Raw genomic sequence first — 19,693 nt, forward strand, 5'->3', positions numbered from 1 at the left:
TGTATATATATGTATACATATTTATGTATAAATTCACAGTCATATATAGATATGATTTAGATATATACGTATATTTATATACACACCGATTAGGAAGCAACGAAAAAGTTCACATGCTTTTGGCTTTGGATTAACCGGTGTTAAGATCACTGACTTAAGGGCCCTCGCAGCCCCATTTGCAGTATGAAACCCCTACCCCTTGTGGGCGGCGAAAAAGACAAACATTATTTAGAAGAAAACTAAACTGAAGAATGAAAGAAAAAGGAGCAACGGTTCACGATTATAGACGATTTGGTGCAATACTGGCAGCAGGTTAAAGACATTGCGATGAGGTACTGAATTTGTTATGCATAATAAATGTAATAACTAACAAATATTTTCTTTTTTCGTCAATCAGAATACCTAGAAATAGAACGATATTGTAAAGCGATGACGAAATAACACAATACAACTTTTTTCAGTGATTTTTTTAAATTTTATTTCTTTTAAGTTAAGGGCTGTGCCGTATATAATTATAATATTATTATCATCATTATTATTATTATCATATCATTTTGGGCTGATACTTTTTCGGCAAAGCTTGGTAATTCGTGTAAAGTAATTCATGTGCTCGCACTTACATATTCGTTGTGTCTCTCACACGTACTTTGCTGCTTTTCTCGGCTTATACGTATGTTTCGCAAACCTTACAGTACAGGAACAAGAATATGCGGTATAAAAATATAAATTTTGTAAATATTGTTTCCATTCCCAGAATCGCTTTCCTATTATATTCGGTCCCAACATCTAAAATCACCCTGGGTTTGGAAAATGTTTTCCTTTGCAAATTTATGTATATGTTGAAACAGAATGTGAAAAGATAAGAATAAACACGTTCGTATCACGGGAGTTTTTCGTTTTTTTCTGTACCTCCTTACAGTTGCTTGTTTTCGTTCCTTATTTTCGTTTTTTTTCGATAACCTTACAAAGTTTTTTCCTCACAAAGAAAAAGCCGGTCAGGTTGACCAAGTCTTCGGCAGACTTCCCCACCCCACAGGCAAGCAATGGCTGCTCGTCTTCTCCCACCGCTGCGTTTGCTTTCACGAGAGACCGATCGAGTTTGATTGTTTCAGTGTGTTGTTCATTAAACATAAACTACACTACTTTTGCTCGGTACTAATCTGTTGGCAAAAGTGAGTTAATACGCGTCTCTATTATGTTGCATCTATAGACAGCCGCCCGCCCGCATCTTTGCTTCAAAACTACCAAACGATACCGAGCCGCACCTACCATATTCATTAAAAACCGATTAAAAACATAAATAACTACATACGTCATTAAGACCTCGATTGCAAGGTGATGAGGGTCAGAATCAGCTATGTATATAAAAATGAAGCTCCGCAAAGTAACACCGCGGGTTTAGCACACTTGATAGTACACTGAATGAGGTTGTCATTGTGTTTTTTTTTTTAATGTTGTTTATGTTCTTTTCTATGGCCTTGCAATGAACAAACAACGGAGACGGCTCGGAATCGTCTGGGCTTTCTAAGGCAAAGGTGTGGTGGTGCGAACGGGCAACTATCTTTAGTTTTTATTTGTTCTCAAGGAGAGAGTTGTACCGTATCTAACTGGTTTTACTTGAATCGATGGAAAAGTTCGTAGAGTTTGCTCGTATTCGCGACATTCGCGATGTTAACACTAATCGCAAAACTTTGGTAATACCAACACTAGTCATTTTAATAGTGTCATTTTAAACAATATAGATAAAAGAAATACGAGTGTAAACTCAGAGCACTTGAATTACATTGCCAAATTATTGGTTGAAACTGAAAAGATGCGATCTTTTATTAATTGGCTAGTGAAACATCCTTGAAACTATCTTAAGAAACAGTGAATAAAGATAACTGCATTCTAACGAGTTATTACTATAGTCTATGGGTATAAAAAAAGTATAATTAAAAAAAAATTGGATCCCAACGAAGTATTATGTTGTTAAAGTGATTGATTGTATTAATTAAGTTTAAAGTATTAATATGTATATGAATTAAAAGAACGTGCCGGTGGTGCACGTCAAGAGGCAAAGAAAGAGCTGCGAAGTTCAAAAGGATCCTCGGCCGAATGCTGAGCAGCTCGTTGCTGTATCACCCTCAACAACCTGTAGCCAATCCTTGCTATGCATATCCTCACGTAACTACTACTAAGAGCATCGACCAGAAAATCGATTAACGCGGAATGACTTGTTCCCTGTTTAATCCTGATCCCTGTGTTTCAGCGTTCAATTTAGGTGGCGAGTGTGTGCGACGACGAACATACATTTGAGTTGCACCGGAAGCGTTGGGGACAATGATCAAGACCGTGCTTTTGGCACCGTCGTTCCAAAAGCCAACTGATTTTCGCACGCCCACCTGTCAACCAATGGACGCACGTACACTCGCGTAATGAACGTGTCCTGATTTCACGAAAATCAGTGTTGCAGTTACTAGGTTACAAATAAATTTTAGTGATGGATTCTTTCCTTTACGTTCAGCCCCCGCTCTACTGGAACGCCGAGCGGAGCCCCCGTTCAAAAGGCCGCCAATTTTGGATGGCTGATAAATTTGGACCCCTGCTGCTGGAGCAGTCGGTACGCTCGTCGCTGTCACGCAGCCTGGGCCTGGGTTCAAGTCCCGCCCGTAAAAACGAACCGTTACAGAAAGAGCATGAACATTGTCTCTGGTGCAGGCTAAGATCGCTCAGTGGTTGTTCCTGAAGAAGAAGATAAATCTGGGGGAAGTAAATTGAAAATATTCATTGTTGCTCTCTCTCTCTCTCTCTCTCTGGTCCGGATTGCCAAACTCCGTGTAGCATTCGGATTTCAATACAATCGCTAGCATCTCTGAGACGGTTTTGGAGGGGGGTTGTTGATTGAGCCACTGTGTACCACTGTCGTACACTGTTACTATTGTGCGTAAGTATGCATGTGTGTGTGGGTGGGTGTTACTCTGTCAATTGATAGATGATAGTTGCTGAGGATCGTGGCGGCGCTCTCGCTGGGTTCATAGACTGAACAGCTTCGACGGCTCGGTGGAGGTCGGGGTGATGAGCTCGAGCGGGTTGCGGTTCGCTGAGAAGCTGATCGGAGCCGCGATCGGTGTGAGGCCGGTACCACCTTGCATCAGGCTTTCGAAGTTGAACAGCCCGCTCGAGGGCGTACCACCACTCACGCCCCCCAGCTGAAACTCTTCCGGTTTCACGTTGAGACTTCCAGGTCGTGACAGGGAAAGCGAGACGGTGGGTGGGGTATTCAAACTGTCCGCTATGACGTTCGACAGCTTCAACCTACTTGACGCGGGTTGATGGATTGACGGTAAAAGAAAAACAGTGCGTTAGAGGACAAATTCTATAAACCTTGCTATCTGCTCGCTACATACTTCTTCCCCGGCGGTACCCCTTGGAACGGATGGGCTTCATTCTGTGCATCGTTAGGCGCCAGCTTCAGCTGCTGCTGCTGCGGTGGCGTTGGCTGCTGCTGTGAGAGTTCCTCTTCCGGTTCGGTTTTGATGATCGGCAGTAGGAGCGCAGCATTTGTGTTCCCATCGATCAGCCCCGTCGGCTTCATATCGAGCGGGCTCCTGCGGCCCTGCAGGCGGCAGTGTTCTCGGTGTGTCTCAAGCAGAAACTCTAGCTCGTCCTTCTCCTGCTGGAGCTCCTGGATTTCCTTCTGCAGCGTCTGGCGTCGCTGCTCCAGCTGGTCCGTTTCGTCGACCAGCTCGTTCGTGTGGTCCTCGCGCCGCCGACGGCAGCGGGCCGCGGCCTGCTTGTTTCGCTCGCGCCGTACGCGTCGCTTCTCCTCCTCCTCCGGCGACAGGTTCGAGGGTTTGTGCGGACGCCGGCCGCCCACGTTACGCCGTCCAGAGCCACGCGTCCCAGATGCGGTGGCGCCTGCTGCGCCGCTGCCCTTGAGCGTCCTGGACGATGCTGTGTCGCCGGTCCCGGCCCCAGCGGCAAACGAGCCGTGATGCCCTCCACCACCGTGGGACGATGACGACGAGGTCAGCGGTGGTGGGTCCAGTGAGGTGGACGACTTCGAGTCCAGATCGTCGGCACCGTAGCCGTGCGAGCCGGACACCGGCCAGGAGGTGTTGGAGTTTGAGCTGCACGACTCCTGGCTCGCCTCCCGGTCCTGGCTGTGTTCCTCGAGCGGGTACGGCGGTGGCACGAAACCCGCCTGGTACGGTAGGTGGATCTGGTTGTCGTTCGTTATCCCCATGACGCTCTGCTCGATATTCTTCAGTGTGGTCGGGGTGAGCGTGGACGTGGTGCGTGTCGGCACTCCGCTGTGCACCCCGATGCCCTCGAACGGTGCAAACTGCAAATCGAAAACCAGACCAGAAACACCAATTATTATAAATACGGCCCGGTCCGTTCTGCAATGGAATATACAAAAAAGGAAGCTCCAGACAAGACAACAAGGACAGCGCTACATGCACTGCACCACACGGACAGCACACCCTGAGTGAGGTTGTCTTTGTAGTGTTTATGTTTCAAAAATGGGTTATTAACGAACTTGGTGGTGGACATAGCTCGGCATCTTCTAAAACAAGGCGTTCGTAGGTCACTCAAAATCAAACATCTGGAATCTGGTTTCTCAATAAGACGCAAAGAAAGAGGGAAGGGGGATGGGGGGAAGAGAAAAAGCAAGAAAGTGACAGAGACCTGTTCCAGTAACAGTTCACGGGCCAAGAAGTTCGCAAACTCGTTGACATCCATCGCCCCAAAGGCTTGCTCGTGTGCAGAGGTTATCTTTCGTCGTTGTCGTACTAATAGTAATAGTAGTAGTAGTAGCGGTGATACTAAAGTGTTGTGTATTCGCGATTCAGTTCGTTCGATTCGGTAGAGCGTTCTTCGTTACGGTGACACCACTAAGGAAGGTGGAAACCTCCTCTTTGAAGGCCGGGTTGTTCCGTCTGGGGTTGGTTTTCGTGTTGTCTCGCTCGTTATCGTTGTCCGGGGGCGGTTTTGAAGTGTTCGTTGGAGTAAGAATAATTCGTTGATGCGTAGCGCCGCGTTTGCGGGGGGCTTTTTCCCGCCGTTGTGTTTGGCTGCACCCTGCACTTCTTCTCTGCAGAGTCCTTTATGCAACTTCGCGCGCCGGATAGCAAGCAATGCCGGAGCCGGAACAACACCGGAGCACCAGCCGCACACCACGCACTTCCGTCGCAATGAAGCCGACACACTGCGCTGTTCTTGGCGGCGGATGATACGTAAAGTCAGGCGCGGCGGTAAAGGAAGAGAGCATCTTTGAGAGACTATTTACGCCTATTGATCGCGAGAAAAGATAAATAGGCACACACACACGCACGCACGCACGCACACGCGCAGCCACACTGGGGCACCCACACACGCGCGAGTGTCACACGCGCACCGCGCGGCCGCCGCCACCGCCGACGCCGTATGTGGGTAAATGGGAATTTATTTTTAAAAGGTGATTTAATCACCTCACGGCCGCCGCCGCCGCCGCCACCGCTACATGCCACACGGGCGCTCACCCATAATCGCGCGAGTGACCACCCCTTGCTCGTTCTCCCCCAGTGCGCGTCCTGCACACCTGAGTCCGGGCCGGGCCATCCCGATCCTGTTCAAATTCTCATATTTACCCACATTTACGGCACCCGGAACAGGACGGCTACCCCGTATGGGAAAACACCCTGGATCCTTCGCAGTCTGGCGAGGGCTACAACCCCTCCCGCAACCGGAACCGAGAGCGGGTCCGGGGTAAACGCCATAACCCGCGGTCTCGGGTCTCGCCGGGGTCAAGATCGGCAGATCGGGAGTCACCGGTAGGCAGTGCGGCAGCAAGCCGGGGGTGCTATGTTGTGTGTGTGTGTGCTGTGCTGTGCTGTGCGCTACTATTACAATATGCAAAACAATCGCAACCGCGGGGGGGACCGGAACATTTCACAACAAAATGAAAACCGGATAAGAACAAGGAGTACGAGAAAGAAGGAGGCAGAGAGAGGGCGTGTGCGTGAGACCGAAAGAGAAGGAAAATTCAGGGGAGGACAAAACGCGGCGCAGAAAACTTCGCGGTTGTCGTCGCGCACCGGTCGCGCCAAAACACTCGGCGAAAATCTGAGGCGAGCACCACACGCGCGCTGCGTCGAATCTTGGTTTCGTAACTGCTTCGGCCAAACGGTTTGCCGTCCCACCAAACAGGCTGTCCCGTCAACAGAGAGAGCGAGAGACAGTCCCGCGCAGCCACCCACAAGAAGCAGACACCCTTTTGTGTGTCTCTCTCTGTGGGAGAGAAATTGAGAAAACGGGCTCGTAGTTCGTAGAAAGCTAATCCTGGGCCCGCCGGTGAGTCGGTGAGATGAGTCGAATCACCTCAACAGAAGAGAGAGTACCTGAGAGGTGGCCACCGGAAGTGGGACGCGCGCACGCAAGTGGCTCGTGTACAGGGTTGTCCACGAAAGGATATTTTTTTTTTCACTTGGTTAAAAAACCGAAAACGGCTTAATATTTTTCGATGCTTGAACATTTATTCGAAAGGTTCATTCATTTAATTTTTTTATTGTAAAACAATTTCGGTCAAATGTCCACCACGGCTAGCTTCGCAGGTACACTTATATTCGTACACTCTTCATATGAACGTATGTGAAGTTTTGTTTCAATCAGTCGCTTAATTTTTTGTTACAATTCATTACAATGGAAAAAATCAAGCATCGTGCAGTGATTTAATTTTAATTTCTGAAAGGTTTGAAAGCAAAGGAAAATTATGAACGAATGTTGAAAGTGTATAAGGACTATTCACCTTCAATTAGGGGGTTAAAAGGGGGGTTTCTGAGTTTAAACGCGGTACTAGCCTTCAAGACGATTCATGTAAAAAATGTCAAAAAACAGACACAACACCTGAAATCGTAGCAAAAATACACAATATCGTATTTGAAATTCGTCGAATCAGTGAAAGAAATTTAGTATGAGGCATAGCCATCTCATTGAGCAGTATAACCAATATTGAAGTATTGTGTTTCAGAAACCTGTGTGCAAAATGGGTGCCACATTCGCTAAAAATGGAACAATGCACCCTGCCACAAGAGCATTTTGAAAATGGTGAAAATCCATTAATAAAAGTTCGAATTGTTGTAGTATCCACCGTATTCACCAGATTTGGCCCTCAGCAACTTCCATCTGTTTTCAGGTCCCAAAAAACCATGCGTGAAAAGTGTTTTTCATCAAATGGAGACGTCATAACAACAGCGGAGGTGTATTTTGAAGCCCTTCCAGTTTCCTACTTCAGGGATGGAATTTTTAAATTGAAGTCTCGTTCGATCAAGTGTATTGATGTTCAGGCCGTACTGAATAAAGTGGTGAATTTCAAACCATGAAAACGTGTTTTTCTTATAGAGGCAAAGAACTTATTGAACCCAGATGTTGAAACCAGATGTCGTCCAACTTTCCAGCTTCAAATGCGCCCAAGTACCAGTCTCGGTAGCGTACGCTGTCAACGGTTACGGCGGCTCCTTCTTCATTTCTCTTCAAACAGACCCTCGTTTTAGGTGCATTGGCTTTTCTTGCACGACGTGTGGGTTTTCCGAACTCTAAAAAGGACAATTCTGCTTATTAACATAGCCTCCGAGGCGAAAATAAGCTTAAAGAAATGAGGTTTTCAAATATCGTGCCGTTTGAGTTGAAGACCACATTTCCCAATTTTCTGCAACCAAAATTGTATTTTATACATAAATTTGGAGAATCAACCTTTCACATAAATATTGACCACCCTGTCGAGAGTCGAGTAGTACGGAGCGCACCGGGCCCGGGGTTTGCGGCCCAAAACATCCGAATCGAATTGGCACAGCATCGGGAGGGGATGCAGATGCAGGAAGTAGAGATGGCCCCCCGAGAGACAGTACGCGCTCTCGCACGCACACACACACGCTCTCGCCTGTTTCACCTGTGTAGTGTGTACTATTTGGATTGGTGTGAGGTTGTGTGTTGTTTGGCACGTTTTGTGATTCGGGCGCATTGAGGCGCGTCCTATTTTTAACGATGTTTCAGCGCAGCAGTTCTGCGAACAGCGCTTGACTCCGCTTGGCTGATTCAGTATGCTCCCCCCCGCCGAGCCGTACCTTGCCCGCTTACTACGTAGAGAGCTCCATATGTGGACAGGACTTCCCCTACCTACAGCACCCGGGAAGTGATCCAAACAGAAAACGGGTCAAGCCAAATTGAAAATGAAAAGATCATCTTCTTAGCCAAACAGATAGTTCGTTCGTTCATTTGCTACACCCCTCCCAACAACCCCTTCCACCCCTTTCCCTCCTGGCACACAAACACCATAGTCGGTGTCGTGCGTTATCTTGTTAGTTGACCGCACCACCGATCGTCCACCGCGGTAGTAATTGGGGTGGGGAGTAGTGTCGATGCCCGCTAGTAGTGGTGGACCACGTAGGGGTTGGCTGATCGCCGAACACGGACTCACACAAGCGCGCGCGAAAGTGTGAAGTGAGTCAGCGCGTGTTTCTGTTTAATCACAAGTTGTTGGAATTTCCGCTGCGCACAGCGCGCGGAACAAACAACAGCAGACCAAAAACCGGAAAGCGACACCGATGTTTGGTTGGGCGGTGGGGGAAGGGGCGGTTGCGTGCAGTGGAATAGCGCGCATCCGCGTCCTCCGTTCCCGTCCCCGTGTCAACAAACGGAAGACTCACTCCTGAGCTAAAATAGATACCGGGTAGATACGTACGTGGCGCACACAGTGGGCCACAGACAATGAGGGACGCGACACGGATACACCGGGCTGTTCAGAAGGTTTTCCGCACCGATAAAACCAAACACACAATGTTATTGTGGTTCGAAAAGTTGCGTTCGTTTGTTTGTTGAATTATAGAGACTTTGAGCTGCAATAGCCTATCATTAATCTCTTTTATATACTTTTTTTTTAAATTTAGGTCTATTTAGATCGATTCCAGTGAGGTATAGTTTAAGTCGAATCAGAGATTTTTTGGTAAATTTAGAATTCCCTCCCGAGGGATATTCTACTACGATTTAAGGATTTTTCTAAAAATATCTGATTTGACTTACTCTGACTCTACATCATCAAATCCAAACCATATAATAAGTTTTTATTTAGGTTTGTATAAATGTATAATATAGTGATAACATTCATAATACTAATATTAAAAAATGGAAGAACGATACTGGGAAATATAGAGGTATTTCCAAAAAAATTTAATGTTGTGCTATAAATCCCCAAATAAGTTCTTAGTTGCGTTCGAGTTGCGCCATTTTTGTTTCACGTGTTAGGCGAATGCGGTGGCAGCCATTTTGTACACAGCTTTCAGAAAACTCAATACTTGAACACTGACCAATGAGATAGCGGCTAGGGCTTTTACTACAACTCTTTCGGTCACTCAACGATTAACCAATACGGTATTATTCTGTATTATTTTTGTATGATTTCAGGCGTCATTGCTGTTTTTGGACGTCCATGACGTAGGATGGTATTCAATGGTTGTACGACCACGTTTAAATCTTGAAGCAACCTATCTTGATACTGTACTAATTGAAGATGAAGAGTCCTGGTATACTTTCAGCATTCATTCAGAAATTTACTTTGCTCTTAGGCCTTCCAAACATTTGAAGCAAAAAAAGGGGCTAGCAACAACACCCTATGTTATTGAGGCGCAATACTCATTGAACAACCCAGTAGACAGTGTGTCTGTTTGTGTGTGTGTTTGAGAGAAAAAGAGTACCAAAGGTACAAGAAGATATGGCAACTAAATACTTAGTCGGTCTATTAAAATTTGGGGTTTTATTACACAAAGTTGGGATACTGAAATCCTGACTGTCATGTTGCCCCTTTGCCATACAACACATGCTAGAGTTCCACCAGGATTTTCCCGTGGCAACTGTTGGCGACTGCTCTTCGTGTCGCGTGTCGCGGATTGGCCACGCTCGATAAAATGGTTTGATCTAAGAATCGTTTGGAGTTCGCGCTTCTCAGAAATACTTCGTCAATGTTCCCAGATCGCGTGTGTGGTCAACGGAGAGCGCGAGTGCGCGCATGTGGACGCGGTGACGTGTGACAAGCGATGTCGGCGTCCACTCGACCACTGTTTTGCATTATTCAAGTTCCTACACCTTTCACCTTTCTTGAATGCAAGCTCTGGGGTGGTGTACGTTGGTCTGGTTCACGCATGGTATCCACGCTGAAGGTGTCCTATTTTCCCACCCTCCCCAAAGTGCGACGACGATTGACCAAATTGAATCAAATTGATTAAGATTGCGCCCGTCGACATGTGACGGCAGACGACGGAGATAATTCTGGCCGCCGTGGGCCATGTCTGTCTGCGAATTTTGTAAGATTAACGCGCTGGTGACATCGCTACTGCCCACCGTCGATGGACCTCCCCCCCCCCCCGCCTTCGCAGTTCCGTTCCGTTACAGTAACTCAAGTACACCTCAGCAGCGTGCAGGGGCACATCGAAAAACAAAGCGCAGCGGTTCTAGAATGTACACGATTTCTCGCTCGCTCACCTTCCCTCACCTTGCTTTACGACTTCCTCGACCTACGTATACGCGGTATAAACGATACACGTGTTCACACGCGCACTACGAACGGAGTGACACACATTCTAGCTAGCGACGGTTGCATATACTAGCACTTTGTCCGGACGCGCTGTTCGTTAAAAACACATAAGAAACATAACCAACAGCCTGTGGATAATGACGGATAATGACCAAAGCTGTTAATAATAAAAATGTATATAAAAAAAAGCTCCACAAAATGACAGCGCAACCAACTACGCCGACCGAGGATATCTTTGATTTTTTCATAAGTTGTGTGAATTAATTAGTTCGGTTTTTATTCGACATTTGTGACACCTACCTACAACAACAAAACGTATGACTACCTTAATGAAAGTATTGTCCCTTGTTAGCTACTACTTTCTGCCATCTTTTAGGTCATTCCTCGATTCCGTGTTCCGATAGAACTTCTTATCTTTAGGAGCGATCCAAACAGAGACCTATTTTTTAATACTTCCAAAAGAAGTGAACCACTGTGCTGTCAAATCGTTACTCACGTAACGGAACAAATGCTGGTCCGAAAGAGCAACGCTTTGGTTACGATGGACTTGGTTAACGAGGCCTTTTTGCGTTTAGGGTTCTTGTAATAACTCTCCTTTTTATCACCAGTAACGATTCGGTACAAGAACCAATGAAGTAATGAAGAAGTACTCCCCGCAAAAACCTTCCGCCAACACGTTACTACGTCATCTGTGTCGCTCTGTCTAGTCAAGGATTGGAGGTGAACTTGAAACGAGTGCGCTCCAACGTTGTGACGTTGTGTGGGCGGCTTCGATTGTCCGTTCAACCGGTGGTCGTGGTGGACGCCATTTTACAGCACAAATCCTCTATTTACAGCGCGACGCGGCTACAGTTTGCCCGATTCCCGAAGGTTGTCGGTTAGTTCCTGAGCCACGAAAAGCTACTCGTATGCAATTGAGGATACACGCGCAAGTCTTTCTTCCGGAGAAGAGTCTAGTCGCTAGTCGTATTTTTTTATAATCTGACTACAGAGAAACAAACTGATTCACTCCCACAATCGCAGTTCCAGTGTCCCAAAACGTGTCGGCCGGACCGAGATAAAAATTCCCATTTCGGGCCACCTCAAAGGTAGAGGTAAGTAGAGTCCCCCTTTCGCAGCGACTGCTTCGGGCAGCACATACGGTCGCGTGTGCGAAAATGCTAATAGCCGTCCGCGAGTGACGGTGCGGATTTGGGGCCCATTCCGCTTTGACGTGGTGGCGCCTACGACACATTTCGGCGAGCGGTATCAGCTTGAAGCTTTTTCGGAATCGCTTGAGCGATATTCTGACACATACGCCACAAAGGACCGTATACATATGGCGGGGTACGCACTGATGCTTGCCACGGAAACGGAGGCGCTGGTGTTAATTTAATAACATCGGTCAATGCCAACGCGCACTTTGCGCGTTGTTGTTGTTATCTTTATAGAGACTTTGAGCTTGAAGCTTCTTTCGTCTCTTTACTGGCTTTGCGCGTTGTGGATTGAGAGGTTTTGGTTGGAACGTCCGGTGGGTTTTGAAACAACAGCTTCCTTCAAATTCTGCTGTGCCACAATCCCCATATTAGGTGTTGATTTTATTAAACAAAACGGAACAATTGTCTGAGTGCTTGAGTAACCCCGTTTCGAAAGCATGGGGAGCAATCCCTTTTGCGGTTTACAAATCTTGGTACTAGCTGCGAATTAGTTACAAGTTTCTATGCGAAACGATTCAGTTGCCAACCCCAGTGACAGTGCACATCAAAACACGTTAAAAACAGGCAAACAGGCTCGGCCCAATCCAATAATGAATAACTGACAATTGACCACAATTTATGTACTCCCTCTAATCAGAGTTCACCAATTTGGGCGGAAACTTCTTTACGTCCACCCCTATGTGCTTCCTTCATCTTTTGTAATACAATCCATTTCCATCGGCCCAATTTCGTGTCCAGACAGAGACCAGATTTCCTCAACCGACACTATATGGTATGGCTCTGAGTGGGTCTCGTTTGTTCGATGTCGTTATCGACTGCCTCGACATTACGCTAACATAACGCTTCCGTTTGTCTAGAGAGAGCGAGAGAGAAGCGCAACACAAAGGAAATTCCTGGCAAAGTGCATTCGTACGTAGTATGTCCCGTCTGTTATTGTAGAAATCGGAAAAAGGGTGGATAATATTGAAACGGCGAACAAAGAACAATTCCCAGCTCTATCTCCCTCTCTTTTCTTCGTTTGCCATTTATCTCCCTGTTGACCAGTGGCGGACCAACTTCCGGAACGACACAACTCAAATATCGGTTCCCCACAGATAACGATTCCTCTTGCTCTTTGCGCTCTCCCTCTATCCCTATCCCTCCACTCTTATCTAAGGAGGCGTATTGAGGCCTTGTGCTAGGCCTCTCTAACAAAGATATCGCTGCTGCTGCTGATGTTTCACAATGTTATAAAGTGCTGAAGAGAAAACAGGAAGTGCTATCATCAGTTAGCACTTTTTTGCAAGCGGCAGCAATGAACTGAATCTGATTGACGAAGTGCGAATATGCTCTCGAATTGGGCGTTTTCAAGCAAAGTTCAAGATAGGGGTCGAGATAGGTCTGAGAAGAGTGTGTCCCACATGTGCGTGGCTACTGAGCGGCGGCGCTGATCTCGACTTCAAAACAAAATGATGGTGACCCTGAAGAGGGCCACCACATTCCAAAACGGAATCATGACAGCAGCAGGCAGCAGCAGGCCTTACCCCGTGCGCTGCTTGTGCCCGTCGTGATAAATCCTTTTTTTAATTTTTGGTCTCGATTAAGAGAGGTGCAAGCAAGATGGCGGCAAAGGCCTGGGCCCGGAACCATGCGATAAACGGTTACTACTACTGCTACTACTACTACTAATGCTGCAACTGTGTTAGACATTGTCGATCGGGCTTGGGCATCGAGAGACGAGATACCGGGGGGCCGACTTAACTGATAAGCGCACCAATGTCTGATTGCTCATCGCCCACTGCGGACATGGGCGTGGGCCCCGCGAGACACACAACCGAGCGGAGGGAGGCCGTTGCGGCCTGCGGAACCATAAATTGCGCACAGAGCCCACTTTGACTGTAACTGTGTGTAGTGTGACGGGTCCGCGGCGATGTACCTTCAAGCAAAAACACCTCGCATGATGCAATATCGAATGCGAATTGGAATACTTACGAGTTTACTCATCGGCGTCAACGGTGTGAGCGGTGAATTAGTGTTGTACGCATTGAAGTAAACATCATTCAACAACACGTTATCATCCCTCGTCATTTGGTAGGCCGTCTAGAGAGCCTAGGGGCACGACGCGGTGTTCGACAGGGCGTTCCGGTTCCGGGCCACTACAACTGAAGGCACACCACAGAAGACAAGCGCCTGGACGCCCCCCACAGGGATATGGCGACGGTAGTGGGACTTCGGTGACAAAGGAACAAAGGGGCGGCCTCCTACACTACCTGAGTTCAGTAGCTTTATTCTACACACCCGATTTCTGTTCGGAGGACTAATGGCGCTCAATACTCGTACCTCTCTCGGCTACACTCTCACTTAACTGCTTCACCAACTGGACCGGACACCGAAACTGTCAGAAGCTGTGTGTGCTTAGGGGAGAGAGCCGGACACTACCGGCCGGACACACTGCGCTAATTCAATTGCTGGGGCCTGTGCACATAAGCAGCTGTTTTTGGCAGACTGGACACCACAGGACACACACAGACACACCAACACACAATGACACACAGGATACCCAGGACTGGGAGGTACCGCGAACTACTAGCAATTGGTGATTGTTGCACACTTTGTGTTGTGTGTAAAATGTTCTGGAAGCGCGGAAGAGTTGATTGTTGCAATGTCGTCACTCGTGCTAGGGGTGGTGTACACTAAAGCACCGTCTCCGGAGAGGTGGGCACTCCGTGGTGTGGTGGAGACAGAGAGCACTACGCGATGCAGACCCGCGATGTGAACGTTGTTTACGGACTGACAAGATACGTCACGCTAGGAGCCGCTTTAATAATGGAACTCATGCCTCCCGACTGAGTGGTCGTGGTGCGTTTCGACCAAGCCGACGCCAAATGTATCAATGGCGCCACCAGCAACCCCATCGCTACCACCACCACCACCAGCAATCGAAGTGACCACGGCGAGCGCGCAGCTGTGGCTTGCAAGGGGGGTTCGCAACGGTCAGGCCAAAGCGCAAAACAACCTAATTGCCAGTCAGGCCGGTCAGGTCGGGCTCGGAATTCCCCGCACGGTTCCGTCGATGAGTGACCGAAATTCCCCATCTCGTGGCATACCTGCACATACACCTAACAAACCGCGCGCGGTTGCCGGATTCGGTTGCACCCCGCGATGTCGTCATCACGACCCCCGTGAGTGCCCATGAGACTTTCAGCGTGTGGCTTCGATTCGCGTCTCCTTGCGCTGACAATTGCGGTTGAAATCGGGTGTCTATTGGTTGTGGTGGTGGTGGAGGTGGTTGATGTTTGTCTGAAAGTACGTGATTTAGATTTGCCGAAACGCTTGAGGAAATTGAGCAGTTTACGTTTCATTGATTGGGATGGAGATGATTTGGCATATGCTTTGGGTCTGCATTGTAGTAGCAGTGCAGAAGGATATACTGGTGATGGTTACGCCGCCGCAGTATACGACACACAGAGGTGCGGACTGAATTTTGCCGATTAGATAGGAGTGTTGTGTTAGCCGCCGTGTGTGTCCAATTCTCAGATTCGAGATAGGAGGGCTCTTTTGGTTTCGAGTGGAAATAATGTCCGAGAGGTCCGAGGAAGGATGGGGGCCGTATTTGCGGTGTGGTTTTGGTGTTCCACGAACTGCTCATTGTTTCCCGCGAGCGGGTGGTAAGAGGGCAATGTGGCCTTTGATCGCTTGTTTTAAGTGACGACAGCGGCCCAAAAAATGGAGTTCGGAAGTTCGAGACTCCTAGTAGTTTAGTTGTTTGTACTTGGGTGAGGGAGCTCTGGGTTGCTAGTTTCGTCGCGTAACATTTGTCTTTCACCGATCCCCAAAGATAACCAAGTCAAATAGTGTCAAATCGCTGCTTCTTGGTGGCCGATTCACAACACAACTTCTGCTGATTATTCGATTTTCGAAGGTGGGGCGCAAAACATCGATTGTGGCTAACACCAGATGTCGTCTATGTTTTCAGCTTCAATTTCGTCGATGTCGATTCCATCTTCATTTTCGAAGAAACTGGGCCGATGATGTCGCTAGACTCAAAATCCGCACCAAACAGTCTCTCGTTGTGGGTGCATTGGCTTCTCTTGTGGCTTGACGACGTGTGGGTTTTCCGAACCCCAAAAAAGACAATTCTGCTTATTAACATAATGAGGAAATGTGCTTTAATGAAATGTATTTCATACAAAACATGCATGAATCAACCTCCTTTTGAATAAATGTTCAACCATCGAAAAATACTAAGTCGGTTTTTGTTTTATCTTCTTCTTTAATTGCTGTACGTGCGCAACAGTTTGCACTTAGTCTGGCCCGTGCTTCTCTACGCCAGCCCGTCACGCCCAGGGCAAGTAGATCACGTTGCACCCGGTCGATCCATCTCGCCTTCGGGCGTCCACGACGTCCTTCCGGGTGGCTGCGGAACAGTACAGCGGGGGCTCTGTGTTAGGTTCCATACGATCCAGGTGTTTTATAACCAAATGAAAAAGAGAACCTTTATTGGATCATCCTGTAGTTATTGTAGGCTGATGATGAAGAGGTCAGGGAAGAGACAAAGGGAACTCCTGGCGAAATATCGTTCTTGTTGAAACTTTAAGCATTTGGTTTGTTTGGTACAGCTCTTTTCGTTTCCCTTCCATTTCGATAGGCGTAATGGGAAGGGCTGAGTAGCTTGTTGCATTCTTGGTCCTGTACAAGATTCTATTGACCATTCTCTCCCAAAAATGTTGTTAATGCAGTTGAAAACGAATATGGTGTAATAACTGCTAACGTATTTAGGTTTATCTGATTTCTTCCAAGAAGTAGGCGTTGTGGCCATTAACCGATGCGGTGTGGTAGATGTTCAGTAGTTGAAGCTTAGCTACTAGGGGGAGATTACAGAAAATGGAAAAAGCTATTCAGTCGGGTCCGGCTGATTTGCTGGAGCACTTATGAAGAGCCCATTGCAGTTCGTCATGGTGCAAGAGACTATTGTATTGCTCGTTGTTATTTATGAACGTTCATGGACTCGTTTCCACATAGGCCAGAGAGTTTACTTCCGTGATTATGAAGGTGGTCCATGATTATTCTTTTGCTATTTTAAAAACTTGTTTGCTTCGAAGTTTGCCTCACAGTAAAGGAAAGGCGACGTAAGATGTGAAGATTTTGTTAGGTGTTTTGTTTACGCTTGTAAGGGTTCTGAGGGCTTTGGCAGGGCTTCAGCAACTTCTTTGTTCCACCATGGGCCGTTATGCTTTCCTTTTTTTCGTCTTTTGCATAATTAAAACACTGTTCCAACAAGAAAGAATGATTTTTTTGTTGAGCTCCCTTTTTCTGCGAGGTTACTCATGCCCATCGAAAAACGGTCGGTTCTTTAGATTAGTCAGTTCGCATAAGATCTTAGCTAAGAACCCTTCAGTTCGTTAACGATCCTTAGCGCACGATCATTACACGTGATCGCGGCAGCAAGTCTCAAAAATCTCTCGTGCTTCTTCGGCCGAGGAGAAACAACAACACCCGCCGCTCGACAAACGCGGGCCAAACATATAACCTCAAGAGAAAGAAACCAACGAATCCGGTGGCTGACGAATGGGAATTTTGGGAAAACCCCGGCTGCTGTACCAACCCGGTGCTGTGTGTGTCGAATGACTGCCAGCCGCCGCCACGCTCTGAAGTGCGCTACTCGGAATGAAGGCAATCATTTTCTTTTCCTGACGTTTTTATGCGATTCTTCCATTCCTAATTGGCTGCTGCGGAACAACCGGCACCGGGGCACCGAGAGAATCGATTTTCTGCCGACTTCGCTACGCGCTTTCGGTGGCACTCCTCCTGAGTGACAACAACGCGCGCGCAGGCAATAAAGTGAGTGCCACGCCTAATTCCACGGAAACCGCAACGTCACGCGGCACTCGTCACTTGTCCGTGAATGGCCGTCGAAAGGCAAAAAAACGAGACAAAAAGGAATAATCTTTTTTTCGACGAGGAAGAGGGAGAACGAGAATGAGAGATACAAGGGGGATAGAGACAGAGAAAACCTGATGACGCATCATTTTTGCATCACCACGCCGAGCCGAGTGTCGTGCACGTTATATTTTTATAGGCCACAATAAAGGGGTTCGCAGCAGACACCACAACGAAATGCACCAACATTGTTGCTAATTAAGAGACACACGCACACACACGCGCGCGCGTGCTAACTCAGCGAGGAAAGGGAGAAGGGGAGCAACAAGAATGGAAGGAAGCTGTACCGTTTGGACCAATGGCAGCCCAGTATGACGTGCTCTGGCTCCCCTTGCGGGGAGAGCGGTGTGGGCCCCAACGCCCCGGGCGACGTGTGACGTGCGTGCCGTTATGGCGTCATATTGCTTGGGTCAATGGCGATGGATGGTGTTTTTTTAGAGGTTATACCAAATATCAATTTGTCCTCGCCGCTGGGAAAACTAGACGCAAATTGTTTACCCTTGAAAGCTCGTGATCCATGGTTTTTGAGATAATTGCAAACCTAGCCTGCGGTACGGACGATCATCATCCGTCAGTCAATAAAGTTACAACAATAATCGAAATTTATTGTTTTACCCGTTTTGCAAGCTAAAAAACTCCATTCGCATGCCAAAAACTGATGCCTTTTTGGTCGATTTTTGGACACGAATTCGTTTGGGAGCCGGGCGAAGAAGAACCGGGCTCAAACCACTCTTTTTAGCCTTTTGTTTTGATTCAGAATCGTGGTGATGGACCCAAGTCCGCATCCATGGTGATGAGTCGACGCACAATTTCCACTTTATCCTTTCGAAAACGCTCTAGCGGTTGCCGAGAAAGTTGCATTCGAATGTGTTTTAGTTCCATTGTTAGCGAATGTACCAATATTTCAGTCATAATATTGCTTACACTACCCAATGAGAAGCCTAGGGCTTGTACTAAATCTCCTTCAGTGATTCGACGATTTTCCAATACGATATTCTGTATTTTTCCTACGATTTCAGGTGTTGTGTCTATTTTTGGGCGTCTTTGACGGGAAATCGTCTTGAAGGCTTGTACGACCACGTTTAAATTCAGAGACCCCCCTTTTAAACCGCTAATTAAAGGTGAAGAGTCCTTATACCCTTTCACCATTCGTTCATAAATTTCCTTCGATTTTAAACCTTCCAAAAATAAAAAAATTAATCACTGCACGATACTTGATTTGTTCGTTGTAAAAAATACTGTAACGTCGATGCTAAATGGATTGCGCTGCACAGATTCATCAGTTTGCAGTGCAAAACCACCAACTGTTCACCATGAATCTGCTAAAACCATAACATAAATCATAATAACTAGTCGCTAGGAGGCAGAAGTTTATATTAGCGTTCTACGGTAGATAGAATTCCACGGCAAAGTCAGGTTCCTTAGAAGTTTATCAAAGCAAACTTTAGTAGGTTTGGTCCAGGTTCACCAGAAGCCGCACCTCACACAGTGGGCACGTTAGTCGTGTGCTAATTTTGTAGGTTCGGGTTGTGTCAACGATACTGGATACGGTTATATCTACAAGATGAATTTTAAAATATTATTTTATCCCGTTTTCAATGGACTGGTGGAAGAAATTCGATGGTTATGTGCAAGATCAATGATTGTTTTCGCATCGCGATTGTTTTCATCGGAATATAACAATTCTATCCACCGGACTTCTTACCGGAACTACGCAGAACTGTTGTTCTACGGATGAACCGCGACCAAGAAAAGAAGAAGAAGAGGTCAAAGCCAAACATTTGTTTGTGGAAGCTTATATAGATGATATAGATGTAGATGACATGTAGAGACAGATAGATATAGAAGCATGTATAGATAATATGTTGCTTTAGCAGCGATTACACATGAGGTTTCAGCCATTCAATAAGTGTGTCCCAAATAGCAATTGCCCATTATTTGGAATCGGTGGAGAAAGCTCGGAATGAGCACAGTGAACACAGTGAAGTGATAATACAGCACGATAATGCACCGGAATATAGCTAAAGCA

The 19,693-nt window shown here is 47.0% G+C and overlaps 2 protein-coding genes across 3 annotated transcripts in view; one reads left to right on the forward strand and one right to left on the reverse strand.

Annotated features, from left to right (window-relative positions):
• LOC128274223 (uncharacterized) overlaps nt 1–19,693 on the forward strand; it is a 305,029-nt gene that overhangs the window by 45,644 nt on the left and 239,692 nt on the right. The gene's annotated exons all lie outside the window — the stretch shown is intronic.
• On the reverse strand, nt 463–14,385 carry LOC128274161 (transcription factor kayak). 2 transcript variants are annotated; one of them, XM_053012271.1, is made up of 3 exons: nt 13,717–14,385; nt 3,390–4,327; nt 463–3,297 (listed from the first exon to the last, which is right to left on the reverse strand). In XM_053012271.1, exons 1-3 carry the CDS (start codon nt 13,810–13,812, stop codon nt 3,015–3,017), a joined length of 1,317 nt encoding a protein of 438 aa, XP_052868231.1. In that variant the 5' UTR covers nt 13,813–14,385; the 3' UTR covers nt 463–3,014. The 2 variants fall into 2 exon arrangements, with proteins under 2 accessions (XP_052868231.1, XP_052868239.1); XM_053012279.1 differs by lacking the exon at nt 13,717–14,385 and adding an exon at nt 4,675–4,960.

This window comes from Anopheles cruzii, chromosome X, assembly GCF_943734635.1.
Source record: "Anopheles cruzii chromosome X, idAnoCruzAS_RS32_06, whole genome shotgun sequence".
Taxonomy (NCBI): Eukaryota; Metazoa; Arthropoda; class Insecta; order Diptera; family Culicidae; genus Anopheles; species Anopheles cruzii.